The sequence below is a fragment of the Mustelus asterias genome, chromosome 11, assembly GCF_964213995.1.
Source record: "Mustelus asterias chromosome 11, sMusAst1.hap1.1, whole genome shotgun sequence".
Lineage (NCBI taxonomy): Eukaryota > Metazoa > Chordata > Chondrichthyes > Carcharhiniformes > Triakidae > Mustelus > Mustelus asterias.
In genome coordinates, this window is record NC_135811.1 from 44,862,554 (window position 1) to 44,884,049 (window position 21,496).

The 21,496-nt window shown below is 41.7% G+C and overlaps 2 protein-coding genes across 3 annotated transcripts in view; both read left to right on the forward strand.

Moving 5' to 3' along the window:
- The window catches only part of LOC144500489 (uncharacterized), a 50,731-nt gene extending 37,673 nt beyond the window's left edge, over nt 1–13,058 (forward strand). Inside the window, exons 7-12 of the mRNA XM_078223497.1 lie at nt 3,473–3,519; nt 3,608–3,683; nt 6,510–6,638; nt 7,287–7,376; nt 10,667–10,783; nt 11,648–13,058. Of these exons, the coding sequence (XP_078079623.1) occupies nt 3,473–3,519; nt 3,608–3,683; nt 6,510–6,638; nt 7,287–7,376; nt 10,667–10,783; nt 11,648–11,954 (766 nt within the window). The 3' untranslated portion in view covers nt 11,955–13,058. The remainder of the gene's footprint in view (nt 1–3,472; nt 3,520–3,607; nt 3,684–6,509; nt 6,639–7,286; nt 7,377–10,666; nt 10,784–11,647) is intronic.
- Nucleotides 13,059–19,963: 6,905 nt separating this feature from the next.
- btaf1 (BTAF1 RNA polymerase II, B-TFIID transcription factor-associated) overlaps nt 19,964–21,496 on the forward strand; it is a 103,978-nt gene continuing 102,445 nt past the window's right edge. Inside the window, exon 1 of one of the 2 annotated variants that reach the window (XM_078223500.1) lies at nt 19,964–20,410. In XM_078223500.1, the coding sequence (XP_078079626.1) occupies nt 20,397–20,410 (14 nt within the window). In that variant the 5' untranslated portion in view covers nt 19,964–20,396. The remainder of the gene's footprint in view (nt 20,411–21,496) is intronic. The other variant, XM_078223499.1, reaches the window with a different exon arrangement.

A 21,496-nucleotide genomic window follows, 5' to 3' on the forward strand; every position in this document is an offset into this window, starting at 1 on the left:
TGTCAGGGGGATTAGCAGAGAAATGTGGGGTTACGGAAATAGGGCCTGGGTGGGATTGTGGGTCGGTGCAGACTCGATGGGCAAAATGGCCTCCTTCTGCACTGCAGAGATTCTATGAATAAGTTCCCTACTGCCATCAGACTTTTGAATGGACACGCCTCCTATTAAGTTGATCTTTCTCAACACTCTCGCTATGACTTTAAACTACATTCTGCACCCTCTCCTTTCCTTTGCTATGTACGGTATGCCTTGTCTGTATAGCACGCAAACAATACTTTTCACTGTATACTAATGCATGGGACAATAATAAATAAAATAAATTTCTTTAAAAATTTTTTTTAACTGAATATTGAGTCAAGTAGTCTTCTGCTTGTTCAGTTCTAGTGTCCTCTCTTTTATTATTTCCTTTCCTTGGGGCAGTCTCACCATTCACAAACTCCCACGTTCTGCAGTCCAGACACGCAACCTGCTCTGCCATGTCTTAAGTCTAGCCTTATTTTATTTATTTAATTGAAGTCCATTCAACGATTGTTTATTTTTATTGTATGTTAAGTAGTTTAATTAGTTAATCTATGCATTTAATACAGTTGTCATTTCGTAATATAGAACTTGAGTGTTGCTGAGAAGAGACATACCATCAAGTTTTTCATCCTGCATTCATCAGGACAGAATTTGCAAGACTACCAATGCAGCATAAATTGTTGTTCCCTTTACATTTGGCATTCTTCTGAACTTTGCCCAAATGAATGCAAGATGAAAAGCTTCAAAAGCATATCTCTTTCTTTCACCTTTGATACAGTATTTATAAATTCCTGGTTATAGTTTAAACTCAGCAACCAATTACTTACCTGCTTACCTAATTAATGTCTCCAGGCTTCACCTCTCAGGACTTGCTGCATCCCACTTCTCTGGGACCACTCCATGTTTTGTAAAATAACAAAATAGCACATTTTCTCTGTGTCAAATTCCCTTATTGACTAAATTATTCCTTCAGTCATCAAATTAATCAATTTATATCAAGTAAGCTATCTGTTTATTTTGCCTGTATGTAGAAAATGAGACATGTAGTTCATAGAATTGTTAAATGCTGCAGGACAGGAGACAATTGGACCCATGTGCCGATGCCTTTATACTTTTAATCTTTAAAAGAGCAGTTGAGTTGGACCCATTCCCCTGCACTACCCCCATAGACTGGCAAATTATTTCCCTTCAAATATTTATTAAACTCCTTTTGAAAACTATTTTTAATTTGCTTCCACCATTGCACTGCACTGTTCTGGCAATGAATTCCAAATCATAACTTGCTGTGTTTAAACAACAGCAATGACAGTTTGCATTTGTATAGTACCTAAGAAAACATCCCTAGGTGCTTCACTGGAGCATTAGGAAACAAAATTTGACACCAAGCCACATGGAGATGTTAGATTAAATCGCAAAAAAATGATCACTGGTAAGTTTTAAGGAGAATCTTAAAGATGGAGAAAATGTGAGGTTTAAAGAGTGAGTTGCAAAGCTTGGGGCTTTGACAGCTGAAGACATAATCATCAATGGTGGAAGCAATTAAAATCATGGATTCTCAAGAAGCCAAAATTAGAGGAGGGGCGAGGGTTGGAGAAATTAGAGTTGGGGAAGGTCGATACCATAGAGAGATTTAAACGGGTGAGATTTTTAAAATCAACGCATTGTTAACCGTGAGCCACTGCACATCAGTGAGCAGTGGAGTGATGATTGCACGGGAATTGTTGCGAGTAAAGATGGAGCCACAGGTTTTGGATGTACTGGAGTTTATGAAGGGTTGTGCGTGTGTGTGTGCGCGCCAGGAATGCGTTGGAATAGCTAAGTCTAGGAGTAATAAAATCAGAGATGAGGATTTCAGCAGCAGATGAGCTGAGGCAAGGGTGGAGGTGAGGGATGTCACCAATATAGAAATTGTTGGGTTGTATGTTCAGCCTATCTTGCAGTCACATGTGTCATCAAGGTTGCAGACAATTTGGGTACGCCTCGGGCAATTGCCAGGGAGAGGGATTGAGTTTGTAGTGGGGACCAGAAATGATGGCTTTAGTCTTCCTAATATTTAATTGAAGGAAATTTTTCTTCATCCAGTATTGGATGTTGGACAAGCTGTCTGGTATTTGGAGACAGTGGATGAGTCAAAAGGAGTGGCCTTGAGTTAAAAGAAAAAGTCTCCTCAGTTTCTTGTTCTTTTGTTAAATACCTATAAATCTGTGTCACCTGGTTACAAACTGTCGTGTCACTAGGAACAGTTTCTCCTTATTTGCTCTTACCAAAAACACCATCTAATCTCCCACTGACTTTCCTGGCACTGAGAAGCAACCCCAACTTCTCTACTCTCCTAACTAATATCTGCAACCCTGTGGTACTGTTCAATAAATTTCTTCTACACCCGGTTTAGGGCCTAGGCATCCTACCTAAAGTTAGGGGCTTAAAATTGGATGCAATACACCATTTGGGACCTAACCAATGAGTTATTAAGTTTTAGCATAACTTCCTTGCTTTTGTAATTCATGCCTCTGTTTATAAAGCCAAGGATCCCGTATACTTTCAACTTTTCCTACCAACTTGAATACTTCATCAGGTCTTTCTGTTGCTGCATTTTCTTTAACATAGAATTTAATTATATTGCCACTTCCATTCTTCCTATTAAAAAGTATCACCTCTAAACTTGTTTAAATTTAATTTGCCAATTTCACCAATATCTTTATACCCTCTTTAAGTTAGTTGCTATCCTCGTTGTTTACAAAATCCATTGGAATGTTCATCTGACTTCAGCTGTTCTTAAAGCTCTTTTTCGTGGAGGGAGTGCTGTTGGATTTTCTGCAAAATTTGAAAATACTACACATAAGGAAATTTGATGAAGCTGAAGAATACATTACTTGGCATTTGTGAGAAGGTTCGGTAGTATAGCATTATGTTACCGGGCTAGTAACACAGAGTCCTGGACTGATAATCCAGAAACATGAGTTCAAGTTTTGCCATGGCAGCTGGGGAATTTAAATTCAATTAATTAAATAAATCTGGAATTGAAAAATAGCCTCAGCAATGGTAACCATGAAGTTACCAGTTGTCATTAAAATCATCACATTCACATGTTCTTGAAGGAAGAAAACCTGCCATTCTTACCCAGCCCGACCTACATGTGATTGAGTCTGAACTGCCCTCTGAAATGACCTAGCAAGTCACTTGGTTGTACGCAAGCGATTCACCACCACCTTCTCGGGGACAATTCAGATGGGTAATAAATACTGGCCTTGCCGTTGATGTCCTCATCCTGGAAGTGAAATAAATTACCGTGCTATAGGTTGTAACTGATTCTGAAACACTAATTTTCAGTGGTGTAAACTGCAGTTGAATATGTGTTAAAACTTTTACTCATTACCTTATCTTGGAAACATTAAATTATTTTTAGAAGCTGTTTTGTATTAAAGTATTTTATTTTGTAAACCAATTAAAGGTACCTCATTGATGTAGAAGAAGTGGACCCTGAGACAACAATTGAACGTATGTATTGTATTTATTCTAAAGGCTTTCATTTACTTAATAAAGATAAACCTCCAAGTAACTATTTTTCATCCTATTTAAATTTAAGTTTTCAATACTGCTCGTGGCCACAAAATGGATGGAAGCGTTTATTTGTCTGACCTTCGAAGTGGACCAATGAGAAGGTGATTATGTGGCTTTTAAAAAAAATTATTTGGTCTTATTCTAGAATTTGAGAGTACAATTTGTTTTGTTCTCACGTGGCTTGGTGAGTCTTATCTGGTGAGTAGCTGAACAATGCATATCATTTCAGATTCAATTCACGGTCACTTAGCTCATGCTGTATCTACATCTTCACTATCTTCTGGTAAAGATGGAAATGTCAGTCAAGTTTCCCATTCCAGACCGCTGTGCAGTACCTCCTGCTGTAAATGTTATGCTAATTACACTGAGCCTGACACGCACACAATGGCTGAGGCCTTGAAATGGCATCCAGATTACGCGGTTGTTCTCAGAGCAGCTCTGAAATAATCGATGATTCTTGCACTGCTTTTCAGGCAGGCTCATTGAACACTTACAGTTACTCTGTTCCAGTGTGCAGAGCAACTTGGGAACGGTGTATATTTGCTTTCGCTTCTGGCTCTGGGCTGCAAAAATAAAAGGCTACTTTCTCCTTTCCACTATTCTACTCGGAGCAAAATGAAAATCAACAGTTTTCCAGGCATGGATTTTTTTTTTTTCAAAGCCATTAACTACCATATGACCCCTTTTGCACACAGTCCACCAGCCTAGAGGTTTCCAGCATATTGAAAACTGTTTAATTGCCTTTCCCTGTAAAAGGATGTTTCTTTCCACGAATAGCAGTGGAGGTCCTGCATTTAGCCTTTAAGCATTGTGTCTTTTAGAAGACAAATTCTTCCAGAATGTTGTTAGTCCTTGAAGGTAAACCATCTTCTGTGATTATAGTATTCCTGATGCTTCCCACCTTGGAGAAATGAAACATTGTATGTGTATGCATTTCATTACAAACACACCCACACACACATTCACTTTCTATACAAAGCTAACACGGTTATTCTCTAATCATTTTGGCCTTTAGCAGAGTTAAATTCTAGGTAAAGCAACAGCAATTACATTGCTTTTCCCCACAATGTTGGCAACCTTTACGTGATAAGGTTATAAAAACCAACTCCATTGAACAAGTCTGGCATTCTGGTTTTTAAATTTGTCTACAGAGGTTCCAGGAATTTTTCTTGCATGTGGCTAAGCAAAGTCCATCATCAGAAGTCAAAGTGATACCCGACAGATATTTAGTTAACTGAAACGTTTGTTAAATATTTAGAGAGTCCAAAAGGGACATTGAGTAAATCTTTTCCACAGTGAGAGTGAGGCAGAAGGAGCTTTGAACATTTCACAAATTGAACCTCCTGCTATCCAGTTTGCTAACATTGAAATATTAGGACAATTAGACACCATATTTTCTTAGAGACAGGGCAACGAGAAGATCTGGTGAGGTTACTTACAGAATTTAAAAGAACCTGTAAGGACAAATCAGGCTGTATGTCTTTAGTCATGTATGGTGTAGATATGGGAGAATCCCCTCCTATAAAATAACTTCCTTACCACTAAGGACTCGAGTGAAAGTAGAGTTCCTGTACATGTTGAAAAATTAGATAATTGAACCCAGCCAAAACAGCTGGAGTTCCCTGTTATATTAGTGCCTAAGCCATATGTTCCAACCAGATTCTGCATAGACTACAGAAAGGACAATGTAGTCACAGAAGCAGATTCCTACCCAATTCCTCGCTCAGAAATCTATTTTGACCAGAGTTGTCATGCCATGTTTGTTAACAAAATAGATCTGTTAAAGGGATACTGGCAGGTTCCTTTAACACCCTGAGCTAAAGAAATATCAGCCTTTGTCACGCCAGTTGGTCTTTTCCAATGTTGTGAGATGTTATTTGGGCTAAGAAACACCCCAGCAACTACTTAAAGGCCAATGAATCAAGTGGTGGCTGGTGTTCCTAACTGCATGGTTTTATCTTAATGTACTGGAACGTAGTGACACTAGGAAAAATCAGCTGAAACAACTCAAAGCCCTGTTTTTAAAAAAAAACTACAGTCAGCTGATTTGGTAATAAACCTAATCATGGCACGGTGACGCAGTGGTTAGCACTGCTGCCTCACAGCGCCAGGGACCCAGGTTCGATTCCCAGCTTGGCTCACTGTCTGTGTGGAGTTTGTACATTGTCCCCATGCCTGCGTGGGTTTCCTCCGGGTGCTCCAATTTCCTCCCACAATCCAAAGATGTGTAGGTTAGGTGCATTGGCCATGCTAAATTCTCCCTCAGTGTACCTGAACAGGTGCCGGAGTGTGGCAACTAGGGAATTTTCACAGTAACTTCATTACAGTGTGAATGTAAGCCTACTTGTGACTAATAAACAAATTTTACCTTGCCAAAAGTGAAATCGCAAAATGGCAAGAAACTTATCTAAGATATATTGTAGGAGAAGGACAGGTGTTGCCAAGAAGAGCAAAAATGCAGACATTAACAGAGTTTCCAGCCCCTAAAACTAAGTGAGAGATTATGAAGTTTTTGGGGAAATGTGGGTTTGACTGTAAGTTCATACCAAATTTAAGCACCATAGCTGCTCCATTGATGGACATGCTCCAAAAGGAAAGCCAAGGTAGTGTGGCCAGGAGAGTGCCAAGCACCTTTTGAAAGGCTGAAAGCAATTTTGATCAATGAACCAGTGTTTACTGCTCCAAGTTTCACTAAACCCTTCAAAGTAGCAATTGTTTTAGTGACTTGGGGATAGGTGCAGTCCTGTTACAAGATGATGAATTGGGCATAGAAAGACTAGTGGAATACTTCAACAAAATGTCAAGTTGACACCAAAACAGATGCTTTACAGTGGAAAAGGCACAGCACTTGGAGAAAACGTAACAGAATTGACATTTTATACATGTACATAAATTTTCTTTTCTTTGATTTTTTTTTTCTTTTGCAGTAACTTAGGAATTGATGTGTTTGATGCAGAACCAGAACCGGAACCAGAGCCAGAAATACTGGAGCCTTTCCCCACGTATTCTTATAAAGGACCACATGGTCCTAGACCACTGCTTGATGATTTTCCAGAGTAAGGAACCAAATTTGCTTTTTGTTTAATGCTCTGGAACTGTAACAGATGCATATTAAATATTTTGACAAACTTGAATTTGTTTTTAATTTATACTTCTAAATTAGAGACATTTTATAGGGTGAAAATAACTATGACTTTTAGAGAAATGAAGTATCTTGTGGAAAATGACCCTGTGAAAATGTCTGCTCTTTATCTATATGTGACGGTGTTTTGTAGGAGAGATGTATCTAACTGATCCCATTAAGAACCCTCTCTTGAGGTGATTACAAAATTTGGCAATTTTCTATATTTTGACTGGGTACCTTATTTTGAGGCATAAGCCTAAACGGGATCAGTTGCAGTAACCAAACCAAAGCAGGTTTATGTTGTAAATCAGGCAATCTAGTCTTGAAATGTAACCAGTGAATGTTCTCCAGAAGTACTCCCTCGCCATGCCCTTCTTATTATTTTTATTTTATGCTCTAAACAAGTTACACTCGAATCCTCATCCCTAGATTTGTAAAGGTGTGTCTTTTTCCAATATGCATTTGTAGTAGTTGGTTTTAAAGGAAATTGTAGACATTTATTTTATTTGATACTCTTGTGTAATGTAATACGGAAACAATTAATACTACTTTTCTCTCTCTCCCTTACTCCCAAAATAAGGCCTGATTCAAGACATGGACCATCATACGGAGCCCTGCCTCTTTCTGCTAGAGACTTTGATGCTCCCCCTTATAATAGGTGGCATGACAGGTAACAACTTCCAGCAGGCTTCTACCTGTTTGTTTTGTTAAGCTAAGCAGAAACATGGGAACAGGAATGGGCTGTTTGACTATTCAGTGAGGTCATGGCTGATCTGCGACCTAACTTCATACACATGCCTTTGCCCTAGAACCCTTAATACCTTTGGTTAACAAAAGCTCAAGAATTAAAATTTGCTGTGACGTTATTTTTATCCACAACATTTAACTTCTAGATTGAAGACTGCCCCAACTCTGTTTTGGATTAGTTGCAATAGTGTGCACCCATTGTGCAAGATCTTAAAAAGTGCAATGTTAACATTTTTATCTTTATACCCTTTGTATTTGCATTCAGAGTTTCTTGGTATTTACATAAAACAACAAGCCATTTGACCAACAGGTCCATGCTGGTGCTTGTACTCCACATGAGCTTCCACCTACCCTTGCATCTAACCCCATCAATATATTCCTCTAGTCCTTTTTCCCTTGTGTCTATGCAGCTTCCTATTAAATGCATCAATGATAGTCACCTCAACTGCTGTTTCTATTACCTTTGCAAAGAAATCAAAAATTTAATGATGTAGTCAGTAGCTCTGTAACTTTGAGTTACAAATCATTATGAATTATTTTTCAGAATAAATAACAATGGCATGGCTTATTTTTGTTAGCATTAAGCTTTTCTTAACATGGTCATGGAATGTGGGCATTGTTGATGAGGCTGTATTTATTGCATATTACTAATTGCCCTTGAAGGTGGCAGTGAGCTGTCACCTTGAACTGTTGCAGTCTTTGTAGTGAAGGTACTCTGTGGTATTAGGCAACTCCAGGACTTTGACCCAGCAACAATGAACATTTCCAAGTCAAGTTGGGATGTGACTTTGGAGTACTAATGTTCCTATGCACCTGCTGCTGTCATCCTTTTAGCTCAGTAAGAAGTTTCACAACACCAAGTTAAAGTCCAACAGGTTTATTTGATAGCACAAGCCACCAGCTTTCAGAGCGCTGCTCCTTCAGGTGAGTGGGAGTTCTGTTCACAAACAGGGCATATAAAGACACAAACTCAATTTACAAAATAATGGTTGGAATGCAAGTCTTTACAGGTAATCAAGTCTTAAAGGTACAGATCTTTAACCTGGTGTGGTGAGACTTCTTACTGTGCTTACTCCAGTCCAACGCTGGCATCTCCACATCATCCTTTTAGCTAGCAGAGGTCACAAATTTGGGAAGTACTATTGAAGAAACCTTGGTGAGTCACTGCACGACACCTTGTAGAAAGATGGTATTCGCTGCAGGCATGTTGCACCATTGATGGAGGATGTGAATAATCATGGTGGTGGATGCAGTGCCAACAAAGCAAGCTGGATAGCGTTGAGCTTCTTGAGTGTTGGTGGTGAACTCTCCAGGGAAAGTCATTGATAAAATAACTGAAGATAGTTGGGCCCAGGATACTGCCCTGAGCACTACTTGCAGTGATATCCTGGGGCTAAGATATTTGAGCTTTCACAATCTTTGTGCTTCAGTCAATGGAAAGTTATTCCTAATTCAGACTGACTTCAGTTTTTCAGGGGCTTCTTGGTGCCACCCTTGGTCAAATATTGTGTTATTAAGACAGTTGCTATTGCCTCACTTCTGGAACTCAGTTATTTTGATCTTGACAGTTTTTTTTACTTTCGGGTACATGCCAGTGTTTTAGCTGTACTGGCGCAGCTTGGCTAGAAGTGAGTAATTCTGGAGCAGGGATCTTCAGCACTTCAGCTTGAATGTTTTCAGGACCATTGTCCTTGGCTACATCCAGTGTATTCAGTCATTTCTTCACATCACGTGGAGTGAACCAAATTGGCTGAAGGCTGACATCTTTGATGGTGGGCCCTTAGGAAAAAACTAAGAACATCCACTTGGCATTTGTGGCAAGATTTGCAGCAGCCTTGCTCTTTTCAATTCTACTGAGTTTTGCCATTGTTAAAGATGAATATGTATGTGGAGCCACCTTCACCATTAGTTGTTTTTTTGTCGTGGCAGAACCACACATCTTTGATCTGATCTATTGGTTCTGAAATGGTTTAGCTCTTTCAATAGCTTGCTGCTTCTCTTGTATACTGTTATAGTTGTATATTGTATTTTCACAAGTTGGCACCTCCCTTTTAGACATGCCTGTTGCTACCTTTGACTCTTCGGAATCAAGCTTGATCATCTGACTTGATACAAATTGTGGTGGATTACAAGTCTACCGTTGTTGACACCACAGATGATGGAAGATGTCCTCAGTCTGAAGCTGGGACTTTGTTGCGGCTCAGTTGTCGTGCTGTTACAATTACTCAGAAGGTTGAGGGTTCAACTCCCACTCCAGAGACTCAAGTACAAAAATCTGGATTGATATTCCAGTGCGGTACTGAGGGAGTGTAATACCATTGGAGGTTCTATCTTCCTGATGAGTTTAAACCAAGGCATTGTTTGCTGTCAGGTGGACAGAAAAAATCACATGGCATTATTTTGAAGAAGAACAGAGTTATCCCCGCTATCCTAGCCAATACTTATCCCACAACCAACATTACTAAAACAGATTATCTGGTCATTATCGCATTTAGAGAAGTAAGCTATGTGCAAATTGGCTGCCGCGATTCCTGCAGAGTAAAGGATCAAGGTAGCCAATGAGGTTAAACCGAGGCATCGTCTGATAAAATTCTTCAAGCTATCTCAGCCTTTGGGCTAAGATGAAGCCTTAGATCCAGTCCAGGATGGGGTGCAATGCCTCATCTTGTCAGCTTGGATCTTGTTTGTCCCTTTTTTTTTTGGAGACCATGAATTGGATTCAATTTGAATTTGTTTTTTTGGATGGAATAAAAAAAATTATTTTAAACTCTTTTTCCTGATAACTATCTATCCATCACTTTATTGAAAACTTTTTGGGGTTTGAAGTCTTCAATATCTACCAAGCTTCCATAATCTACTAATTTGGTCACTCTCTTTAAGCTTTCAATCAGGTTAATGAGAAAGCCCTATTTGGATTCTCTAATAACTTCACAAGTTATTTTATTAATCAAACATTTTTTTAAGGGTAAATTATCTCTTGACTACAAGATATTGGAAATTTTTGGAGGTTGATTTCAGAAATTTTAAGAGTTCTATGTTTCTTTAGGCAAAGATGGGGATTAATTAAATATATTACAAAGAATGTTGTTGTGCCTGTTACAATGGCAATACTTGTGATCATTTTATCACTTACTATCAATCTGTATATATGTTTTGTTGCAATACATAAATCCTTTACTAAAACACTTTCTTTGAAAAAAATATTTTATTTAGGCCTCGACCACTTCCTCCTCCTCTGCCTCCACCACCGCCTTCACTTCTCTACGGTGAACATAGACCACTTTCCCGTTTTGATGACTATGCTCCAGAGGAATTTAATGGACGTTCCAGGTAGTTAATTAATCATTGGAATGTAAATGAGTAGAGCTCAATATTGTTCAAACTTTTATAGGAGTGAATTGATGTCATGGGGTACGGGGTTTAATCCTGAACTCCCAGTCTGTATCTTAGAAACCCTACAGCACAGAAAGAGGCCATTCGGCCCATCGAGTCTGCACTGACCACAATCCCGCCCAGGCCCTACCCCCATATCCCTACATATTTACCCACTAATCCCTCTAACCTACGCATCTCAGGACACTAAGGGGCAATTTTAGTATAGCCAATCAACCTAACCCGCACACCTTTGGACTGTGGGAGGAAACCGGAGCACCCGGAGGAAACCCACGCAGACATGAGGAGAATGTGCAAACTCCACACAGACAGTGACCCGAGCCGGGAATCGAACCCAGGTCCCTGGAGCTGTGAAGCAGCAGTGCTAACCACAGTGCTACCGTGCCGCCAACTGTCACAGTATTGTCATAAGGAGCCAGAGAAAAAGTTAAAGCTGTGTCTTTTTTAAGCTGTGCTGTACTGTCTTGTATTAACAGCGGAGGACTGTGTATGGATCATCCTCCCAGTCAATTGATTTGTGACTGAGGGAGCTGATGGGCATTGGGCAGGATGTACATTATTTAATAAAGTTAGAAAATATTTCTATTTATGGGTATTTCCTGATATTAGAATCTAGGTTAATCAAAATGAATACTGGATGCGGGATAAGTTCTAGATCACATTTACATTTGGTGGAGATGCCGGCATTGGACTCAAGTGGGCACAGTAAGAGACCTCACACCGGGTTAAAGTCCAACAGGTCTATTTGGAATCACGAGCTTGAACATTTGACTGAGACCTTTTTCTTTCTTTAAAATCCAGGTTTAACCATTTCAGTGAGCATAGAGCAATACGTAGTTCAGAAGAAAATTCCCGTCTACATAGTAGATATACACCTTATTCTACAAGACTACCAGCACCTCAAGATCGTTTCAGGGATGAGTTTGAAAGAAAACCTTTTCCTTTTTCAAGCAGAAGAGAACTAGAACCACAGAGCTCTGCCCCATACACCATTTTTACACGGGATTACAACCATGGCCAGCCACCAGAGCGTGGTCCCAGCTTGAGTAAACTCGGAGGTGGTTGTTATGATAACTTTGATGGCTTTCGTGAATATGATTGGAACTAAATCACTAACTTCAATGTGTATTCATTTTTTTATTTTGGGGATGGTAAGGCGCTTGTATTTTCATAGAGGTTTGCTTTTTCCAAAATTTAATATTGAAGGACCACAAACCCTTCCCTCACTTAATGCCTTTTACTATTTCTGTTGACTTAGAACGGTGTAGTTGTAAAAAAAACCTGTTAGTTGTGACAGCATAAAGTATGATGAAAGCAGAAACATTTGTTTAGTTTTTTTAAATATAAATCAGTATGAATGAATATATGCTTATTGTCTTGGTTCCAGGTTTTTTGAAAGTGAATTTCTGAGCACAACAGATTGTAGATAACTTTTTTAAAATAAAATTAGAGACTTTAAATGTATCCTAAAATTGTGAATTGCACACATTGCCTCAAACTTAATTAACCACCACAAATGTTTGGTTCTATTTGTACAGAAAGGCAAAATACATCACGGAAGTATACATTCATTTCTTGCTATAAATCAGCTAACTTCCATGATGCACCATACCAACATAGCCATGCAATTCAATGAGGTAGTCCTGTTTGTACCTGCTGAACTCATAGCAGCGTATTGTGTCAGGTGGTACTATAAATAAATGTTTCTTTGCTCTGAAATAAAATATGTCGAGGTGGTTCCTTTCCAATAGATTTTATTACTCCTTGTTAAATGGACATTTTTAAACATTTTAGTTTGTAGTTATTTTGCAGCATACCATGTTAAATTACACATGGCATACACCTTGTAGTTATACACCCATACAGTTATGGGTGATGGGTGGGCTTCCTTGTAGTTAGCAGATGTCTTGGCTCTTTTTCACACATACACCGTAGTTTATGTGCTTATGTTGAATTTTTGCTCCCAGTCTGGGGTTCTTTAATAAAGTCTTTAAATCTGTAATGGTCTTCAAGATGATTGGGGGTTGTTGAGAGCAGCACAAACAAATTATGTATAATCCCTCATCATTACCTATCTTTGTGATAACTGTGCAGCTGAACAAGTAATTTTCATTGAAGTGCAATTTTGTGACTAGATTCTAAGGATCAACTATCAAATTCAAATCCCACATGGCAGCAGAGGAAATTTAAATTCGATTAATAAATCAAATTAAAAATCTAGTCTCAGTAATAGTGATCATTAATGGTGAAAACTACTGTCCTGCAGTAAAAGCCCATCTGGTTCGCCAATAACCTTCAGGGCAGGAAAGTTGCTACCATGACCTGGTCTGGCCTGATTCAGACCCACAACAATATGGTTGACTTAACTGCCTTCTGAAATGTTATAGTAAATTACTCAGTTGTATCAAACCGCTACAGAAAAGGTAACGCTTGAACTGCAGCAGTTCAGCAAAGCAACTCGCCACTACTTTCTCCAGGGCAATAAATGCTGACATTGCTAGCAATACTCACATCTTGTGATTGGAGGGTAATGAAGAAATTATTTGAAGTCCCTATGTCTTTGAAAAAAATGAAACCAGCTAAACCATAGAATCCCTACAGTATAAAAGGAGGCCATTTGGTCCATCGAGTCTGCACCAACTCTCCAACAGAGCACCTTAGCCAGACTTTGCCTCCCCGTAACTCCATGCATTTACCATGACTAATCCACTTAACCTGCACATCTTTGGACAGTGTTGAAAGGTCAATCTCAATCTCATTTGGCAGGATTTTATGGCCACACTTGCCCTGAAACCATGAAATCCCGTCTGAGGTCAACGGACCTTTCCGTGGTCTACACTTTGTCCACTTCGATTCCCATGGTGGATGGGATGGTAAAATTCCAGCCATTGTCTGATTTTAATTCATAGGGCGCGATCTTATGAAAAAAAGTTTGAAATGCTGAACAAGCGAGAAAACAGGAGAATTGCACCTTTTTGGCGAGCTGAGTCGTAATCTTACAGTATTTACTGCAAAAAAAGTGCCAGGTTGCAATTCTCGCCAGTGGCGGGGGAGGGGAGGATTAAGTGAAGTGAAGCCGGATGCTGTGTTCTTGGGGCACCAGCTGCCCCACGGACATCGGGACCCCCCCCAAGGCTGATCACCCCCGTGCCAGTCTGCCCCCCCCCCAGCAAATTGCCCCCTCCACTGTTCTTCTCCCCTGCCAATTGCCCCTTGTGCTAGTCTACTCCTCCCCCACCAATCTCCCCCTGTGCTGTTCTTGCCCACCAGCCATCGCTAACCTTGTAGCTAAATTCCCTCACCCTGGAACCATTCTGGTAAAACTCTGCAACCTCTCAAGAACCTTCACGTTTTTCCTACATTTCTATTTGTGGCCCAACTGGAATTTTAAAATAATGTCCATTTTAAGTTTCTTGCATTTAGCATCCAAAATGAAGATGTCTTGGAGATGTAAAAAATGATGGGAGAAAATTAATTTGGAATTGATACTGCTCTCTCCACTGTAGCACAAGACGATTGAACAACTCTGAAGCAGCTCAACAGCATTAACAATCAGCTTAACCAGGACGTCAACAACAAGGTCATCCACTGTTGCTATGATTGGAAAGTTTGGAATACCATGGTCATTATGCCATTCAGCATAGCACTTAGACGATGACAAACAATTTTTACAGGGAGACAGTTGTCATGGTGTATTTAAGATTGCATCTTTTAGATTTGTAAGATGGTCTGTCTTACCAGTGAAGGCATAAGAACATTGAAGGCAGGATCATAAGAAAATAATGAATTTAAAGATGGAAACATTATGGTTTTGAAAAAGGTATCTGTGAGATGGATGTGCCTCCTCAGTAATAGAGAAATTGTCTTTCTTTGGCGGGGGGGGGGGGAGGGGGGCAGACAGAACAGGAAACCATAAGCAGCAGAGATGCATATAATATCCTGAGGGGTCTTGACAGGATGGATGTGGAGAGGCTGTTTCCTTTTGTGGAATAACGTAGAACTAGGGGGTGATGTGTATTTGTAACTCTTCCTGAAAAGGTTGAAGCCGGGATTTTGAATATTTTTAACTCCCTACTCTTTGTGACTCCAACTCACTTGAGAAAAGGGCCATCATCCCATTAAATTATTTGATTACTACTTATACTTGTACATTAGAATTCAGTAATTTGTGTACTCCACATCCTTTTGCTTCTCCAAGTCCCTTGCCTCTTGTCATTAAGTGGATTACCTTGCATCCGACGATGAATTCCTAATATCAGTTTTGCCTCCTCATCTTGCCCTCATCGACACAACTTTCTCTGCTTCCTACCCTAGCCAGATCACTGGAATAAACAGGAAGCTATTTTTGAGCTAAATATGCCCTGTTTAGACCAGATGACCCAAATTAAAATCTCATCCTACAAATGATGTTGAATTGTGAGATAAAATTGAGCTGTCAGTAACAGAGAAAAGTTGTTAATATTTTTAATTTGAATCCTATCTGAAATAAATTTTTGAGAAATCAATCACCAGTTTGTTAGGAAGACTTGAAAACAACATCGTCAGGATAAGGGCAGATAGTCCTCTACTTCGACTTGAAGAACTATCTAACATATGCTGAGAAATTCTGCAAGATGTACACATTCAGAATCTACAATGTGGTTCAAATATCATGATGAAACATCCATTCAAAACTAGGCTTTTAAAATACATTGAGGTCCTGAAACGAAAGAAGGTAATAAAAATGCAAAACAAAATTCAATGGGTAAATTTAAATGGATTGTGAAATATGTATGATTTTACGTTGTCATTTCCTTCAAACAGTTATTTTGTATATTAACAATTTTAGTTATGGAGTGGGGTGAAGGGTAGACGCAAAGTTCTTCAAAACGTCTTTTGAGTGAATCTATTGGTTCACCTCATCTTCCCTTTAGTGAAGTTTCACTGCTTATTAAAAAAAGTTTTAATACTTTTTTGGCAATTTATTAGAACATTCCTTACTTTTATTTATTTGTGGGACATGAGCATTGCTGGCTAGGCTAAAGCTTATTGCCCATTCTTAGTTGCCCTAGAGAAGGTAGTGGTGAGCTGTTTTCTTGAACCGCTGCAGTCCCTGAGATGCAGGGACACCAGCAGTGCTGTTAGGGAAGGAGTTCTAGGATTTTGATCCAGTGACAGTGAAGAAATGGTAATTTATTTCCAAGTCAGGATGGTGAGTGACTTGAATCTCCAGGTGCTGGTGTTCCTAGGTATTTGCTGTCCTTCTCCTTCTAGATGGTAGTGGTCGTGGGTTTGGAAATAGCTTCCTAAGAAGCCTTGGTGAGTTCCTGCAGTGCATTTTGTAGATGGTACACACAACTGCCATTGTGCAGAGGTAATGGACAGATTGCATGTTTGTCGAAGGATTATAATCAAGTGGGCTGCTTTGTCCTGGATGGTATTGAGCTTTTTCAGTGATGCCAGAGCTGCAGTCATCCAGGTAAGGGGAGAGTATTCCATCACACTGCTGACTCGTGCCTTGTAGATGGTAGACAGGCTTTGGGGAGTCAGGTGAGTTACTTGCAGGAGGATTCTGACCTGCCCTTCTAGCCACAGTATTTATCTGGCGAGTCTAGTTCCATTTCTGGTCAATGGTAACCCCCAGGATGTTGACAGTGGGGAATTCAAAGATGGCAATGCCATTGAACGTCAAAGGGTGATGGTTAAATCCCCTCCTTTTGAAGATGGTCATTGCCCGGCACTTGAGTGGCACGAATGTTACTTGTCACTTGTTAGTCCAAGCCTGAATAGTTTTTTGGTTGCTATTAGACCTATGCCTTCAGTTCTGATTATTGCTGTTTGACTTTTAACACTTTTTCTACCTTGTTAATTCTCTTATTGAAAGCAAGTAAAACTCACAGGAAGCATATTCTATAGGCTTGACTATTATATACTAGTCAGTCTCCTTTAGAATCTTTATATCTTTATACAAGAACAAATCTTTATATGTCCTGTTTGTGAATAGAACTCCCACTCACCTGATGAAGGAGCAGCGCTCCGAAAGCTTGTGGCTTGTGGTACCAAATAAACCTGTTGGACTTTAACCTGGTGTTGAGACTTCTGACTCGATTGAACCTGCCAGCCCAACACACTCAGGCAGTGCATTCCAGATCCTGACTACTCGCTGCGTAAACGTTTTTCTTCATGTTGCCATTTTTAAATTACAAAGTCTACTGTTATATTTCTATTATAAATCCTATGTCCACTTTTATAATACTGATTATGGAAATTTGCCACATTGTAATTTCATGTTGCTACCAGTAGAGGTGGTATGGTGCTACCATTGTCCTCTTTTTAGGTCAAACCAAACCAACTAAACAAACTCAGATTAAATCAGGAGGTGTAATTACACTGTGCCAAGTTTACATGGGCAATATCCATTCGAAATGCAGATACATAAATTTATGATGACTAAAAAGGCGACAGAAAGTACAGGCAGATACAACTCCACAGTATTAGTGGATCTTCTGTGGGGCCTTGTGCATTAAGTTGAGACAGGTGAAGTGGTGTCGGAATAGGGAATAATTTGAGCTGAGCCCACAGACCTCATTCAGTTCCTGTATTAAAACCTTCCCTTTAAAAATTGGTTTGGGTGGGTGCTTCAATTAGCTTTATGGCTGCTTTTTGCAAGCTCTGACGAGGGGTCAAGCTGACTCAAAACATTCTGCAGATGCTGTCAAACCTGCTGATTTTTTCCCCCAGCATTTTCTGTTTTTGTTAAGATTCCAGCATCCACAGTATTTTGCCTTTATGCTTCAGTTAACTTTATGGCTGGCCTTTAAAAAAAAAATCGCAATTTCTGGGGAGGGGTGGGTGGATTTGATTTATTATTGTCACATGTATTACCATGCAGTGAAAAGTATTGTTTCTTGTGCGCTATACAGACAAAGTATACCGTTCATAGAGAAGGAAACGAGAGTGCAGAATGCAGTGTTACAGTCATAGCTCGGGTGTAGAGAAAGATCAACTTATTAAAGCATTGTTAGAGAGTTTAAAAAAGTTAGAATAAAGTTTTAGAAGCATAGAACGAGAGTAAAAGATAGAATTTGAAGGTATACTGGGCACAGCTCGCAAGAAGTCGCCTCACTCCGGTGCCATCAAAGATGTATGATGTACAAACTAGCTCGAGAAACCCCTCAACTTCAAGATGTGTTTTTGGAACAAGGTCTCCTTTCCAGATGTATCACAGCTTGGTATGGCTCCTGCTCTAGCCAAGACTGCAAGAAACGACAAAGGGTTGTGAACGTTGCCCAGTCCATCACGCAAACCAGCCAAATCCATTGACTCCGTCTACATTTCCTGCTGCCTCGGTAAAGCAGCCAGCATAATCAAGGACCCCATGCACCCCAGACATTCTTTCTTCCACCTTCTTCCGTTGGGAAAAAGATACAAAAGTCTGAGGTCACGTACCAACCGACTCAAGAACAACTTCTTCCCTGCTGTCATCAGACTTTTGAATAGACTTACCTTTTCACAGGATTTTCAGTCACTTTATTGCAGTGTTAATGTAAGCCGACAACAAAGATAGAAAATACTGGAAAATCCCAGCAGGTCTGACAGCATCTTTGGAGAGAGAACAGAGCCAACACTTCGAGTCTAGATGACCCTTCATCAGAGCTATGAGCAACGAAGGGTCATCCAGACTCGAAAGAATGCTCTATTCTCTCACAGATGCAATCAGACCTGCTGAGACTCTCCAGCACTATCTGTCCTTGTTTCAGATTCTAACATCTGATATTTTGCTTTTACATTAATGTTAGCCTACTTATGACACTAATAAATAAACTTTTAAAACTTTATATTATGCTGATCTTTCTCTACACCCTAGCTATGACTGTAACACTTATTCTGCAACCTATGACCCTCTCCTTTCCTTCTCCCCACGTGCTCTATGAACGGTATGCTTTGTCCATATAGCACAAGAAACAATACTTTTCTCTATATACTAATACAGGTGACTATAATAAATCAAAATCAAGGCTGTAGCAGGTTCTCCTGCCCTGGAGTACCAGGCCCTAGTGCATGAGGCCCTGATGTACCTGGCCCACGTGTATCTGGCCCTGGCGGATGAGGCCCTGCTGTACCTGACTCCGGTGGATGAGGCCCTGTTGTATCTGGCCCCTGTGGATGAGGCACCTGCTGTGTCTGGCCCTGGTGTACCTGGCCCCCGGTGGAAGAGGCACTGCTGTCCCTGGCCCCCGGTGGATGAGGCACTGCTGTCCCTGGTCCCCGGTGGATGAGGCACTGCTGTCCCTGGCCCCCGGTGGATGAGGCACTGCTGTCCCTGGCCCCCGGTGGATGAGGCACTGCTGTCCCTGGCCCCCGGTGGATGAGGCACTGCTGTCCCTGGCCCCTGGTGGATGAGGCACTGCTGTCCCTGGCCCCGGTGGATGAGGCACCTGCTGTATCTGGCCCTGGTGGATGATGCCCTGCTGTACATGACCCTGCTGTACCTGACCCCGGTGGATGAGGCCCTGCTGCACCTGACCCCGGTGGATGAGGCCCTGCTGCACCTGACCCCGGTGGATGAGGCCCTGCTGCACCTGACCCCGGTGGATGAGGCCCTGCTGCACCTGACCCCGGTGGATGAGGCCCTGCTGCACCTGACCCCGGTGGATGAGGCCCTGCTGCACCTGACCCCGGTGGATGAGGCCCTGCTGCACCTGACCCCGGTGGATGAGGCCCTGCTGCACCTGACCCCGGTGGATGAGGCCCTGCTGCACCTGACCCCGGTGGATGAGGCCCTGCTGTACGTGGCCCTGCTGTACCTGGCCCCGGTGGATGAGGCCCTGCTGCACCTGACCCCGGTGGATGAGGCCCTGCTGTACCTGGCCCCGGTGGATGAGGCCCTGCTGTACCTGGCCCCGGTGGATGAGGCCCTGCTGTACCTGACCCCGGTGGATGAGGCCCTGCTGTACCTGGCCCCGGTGGATGAGGCCCTGCTGTACCTGGCCCCGGTGACCCTGGCCCCGGCAACCCCCCCGAGTCTCCCCCCGGCAGGAAGCGCTTCTGCACCCGCACCGAAGGGGCTGCCAGAGCGCAAAGAGCCGGCTCTGGATTGGCCACGGGGAGCCGGAGCAGCCAATTGGGCGGCGGGATGCATCGGGGTGACAATAAATGCAAGATGGCTCCTCATATAAATCCAGGCGCCGAGCGCCGCTTTCCTGTTCGCAAAAAAAACCGATTTTCCTCGGATTTTCACGCCGTCGGCTTCCCGGCCGGTGTCCCGAGGGCTAACCGGCACTCGCGCGTTACAAATCGTCCGCTTCGCCACCGCCGCTTCCCCACCTCCCCCTCCTGCGGCTGTGGGCGATTAAAGCGTTTCTCGGTCTCCCGGCGGTGAGGCGATGAATTAAATCCCCTCCTCCTCCTCCTGCCCCCACTGTCCCGATTGAGAACGGTGCGGCCTTCCTCCCTCTCGGCGTTGGGCGATCCTGGGGTCACCGCTGGCCGGTAAATGGTGGAATAAGAGTCGCAAACACATCGCTCAACACAAGCCCAGAGGGACGGATTTTAACGCCACAGGTTCTTCATGGCGGTATCGAGGTCGGTGATGTTTACACTTCCTCATTATTAAAATAAAACGCGAGGAGTGTTAAGTTAGAAAGGCCCGTTTATATCGAGCCGAGAGGCGGGGAGGGAGAGGAGGAGATGGTTTGAACGACGCAGGGTCGCTTTCGGATGGCAAATAAATAAAGCCGCTCGAGTCTTGTGGGTGACCTCGACCTTTTTGAATGATTGTGAAACTTTTTTTTTCTGTGCGCCTTATTCCAAGTGTGGCTGTAAATCGCGCATCGTCGAGGCCTATTCCCAGATTAGAGATGAAATGATGGCTGGGGCCAGCGGAAGATGTTCCAGTGAGTTAGAGTGGGTTTTAAATTGCCCTCACTCAGAGGGAGTGTGCAGCGAATCTTGCCTTTTGTAAACCGATGCTTGGGCAGAATAGATCCATTTGGTTGCATGTTTCAGCTGTCTGGCCAGGTACTGAATCGTGGACAGCTTTGTAAATCTCCAGTTGTTGGGCAAATATATTTTCTAGCATTCACAAGCTTTATGAAACATATTATAAGGCGTCGCTTCTACTAACTATTTCAGTACTGTTCGAAAGGTGATTACACATTTGGCCCATCTTAGTCCAACCTCTGAGAAATGCCTCTCCGATGCCGTCTTTCAAGGCAGAAAGCTCAGGGCGCATCCTTCCGGGTAACCCCGAAACTTGGGCTCCCCTTGTAATTTGGTGAGCAGACTGGGACACTGTATTGAAGGGCCTGAAGCAAAAAAATGCTGTAAACAGTCGGGTCAGGCCGCATCTGTGGAGGAAATAGACAAGCTGATGCTTCAGGTTGAACCCTTTGGTACTCTGAGGTGTGATCTGACCAGAGCACAATAGTTTGATCGTGACTTCCGCTGAATTTTATTCATTTGTTTTTCGGCTTTGTTGATTGTGACTCTGTTGATTCAAGTGTTGAGTTGATGAAAATTCTTGTTTCTTTCAACTTGAGCTTTACGTGTTTCATCATCATTCATAGAATACATGTGTCGATAACAACTTATTGTGCCTTTAATATAACACTCTTGAGAAGCTCTTTTGGATGTTTTATCAATTGAAATTTGACACCAAGTATCACTTGG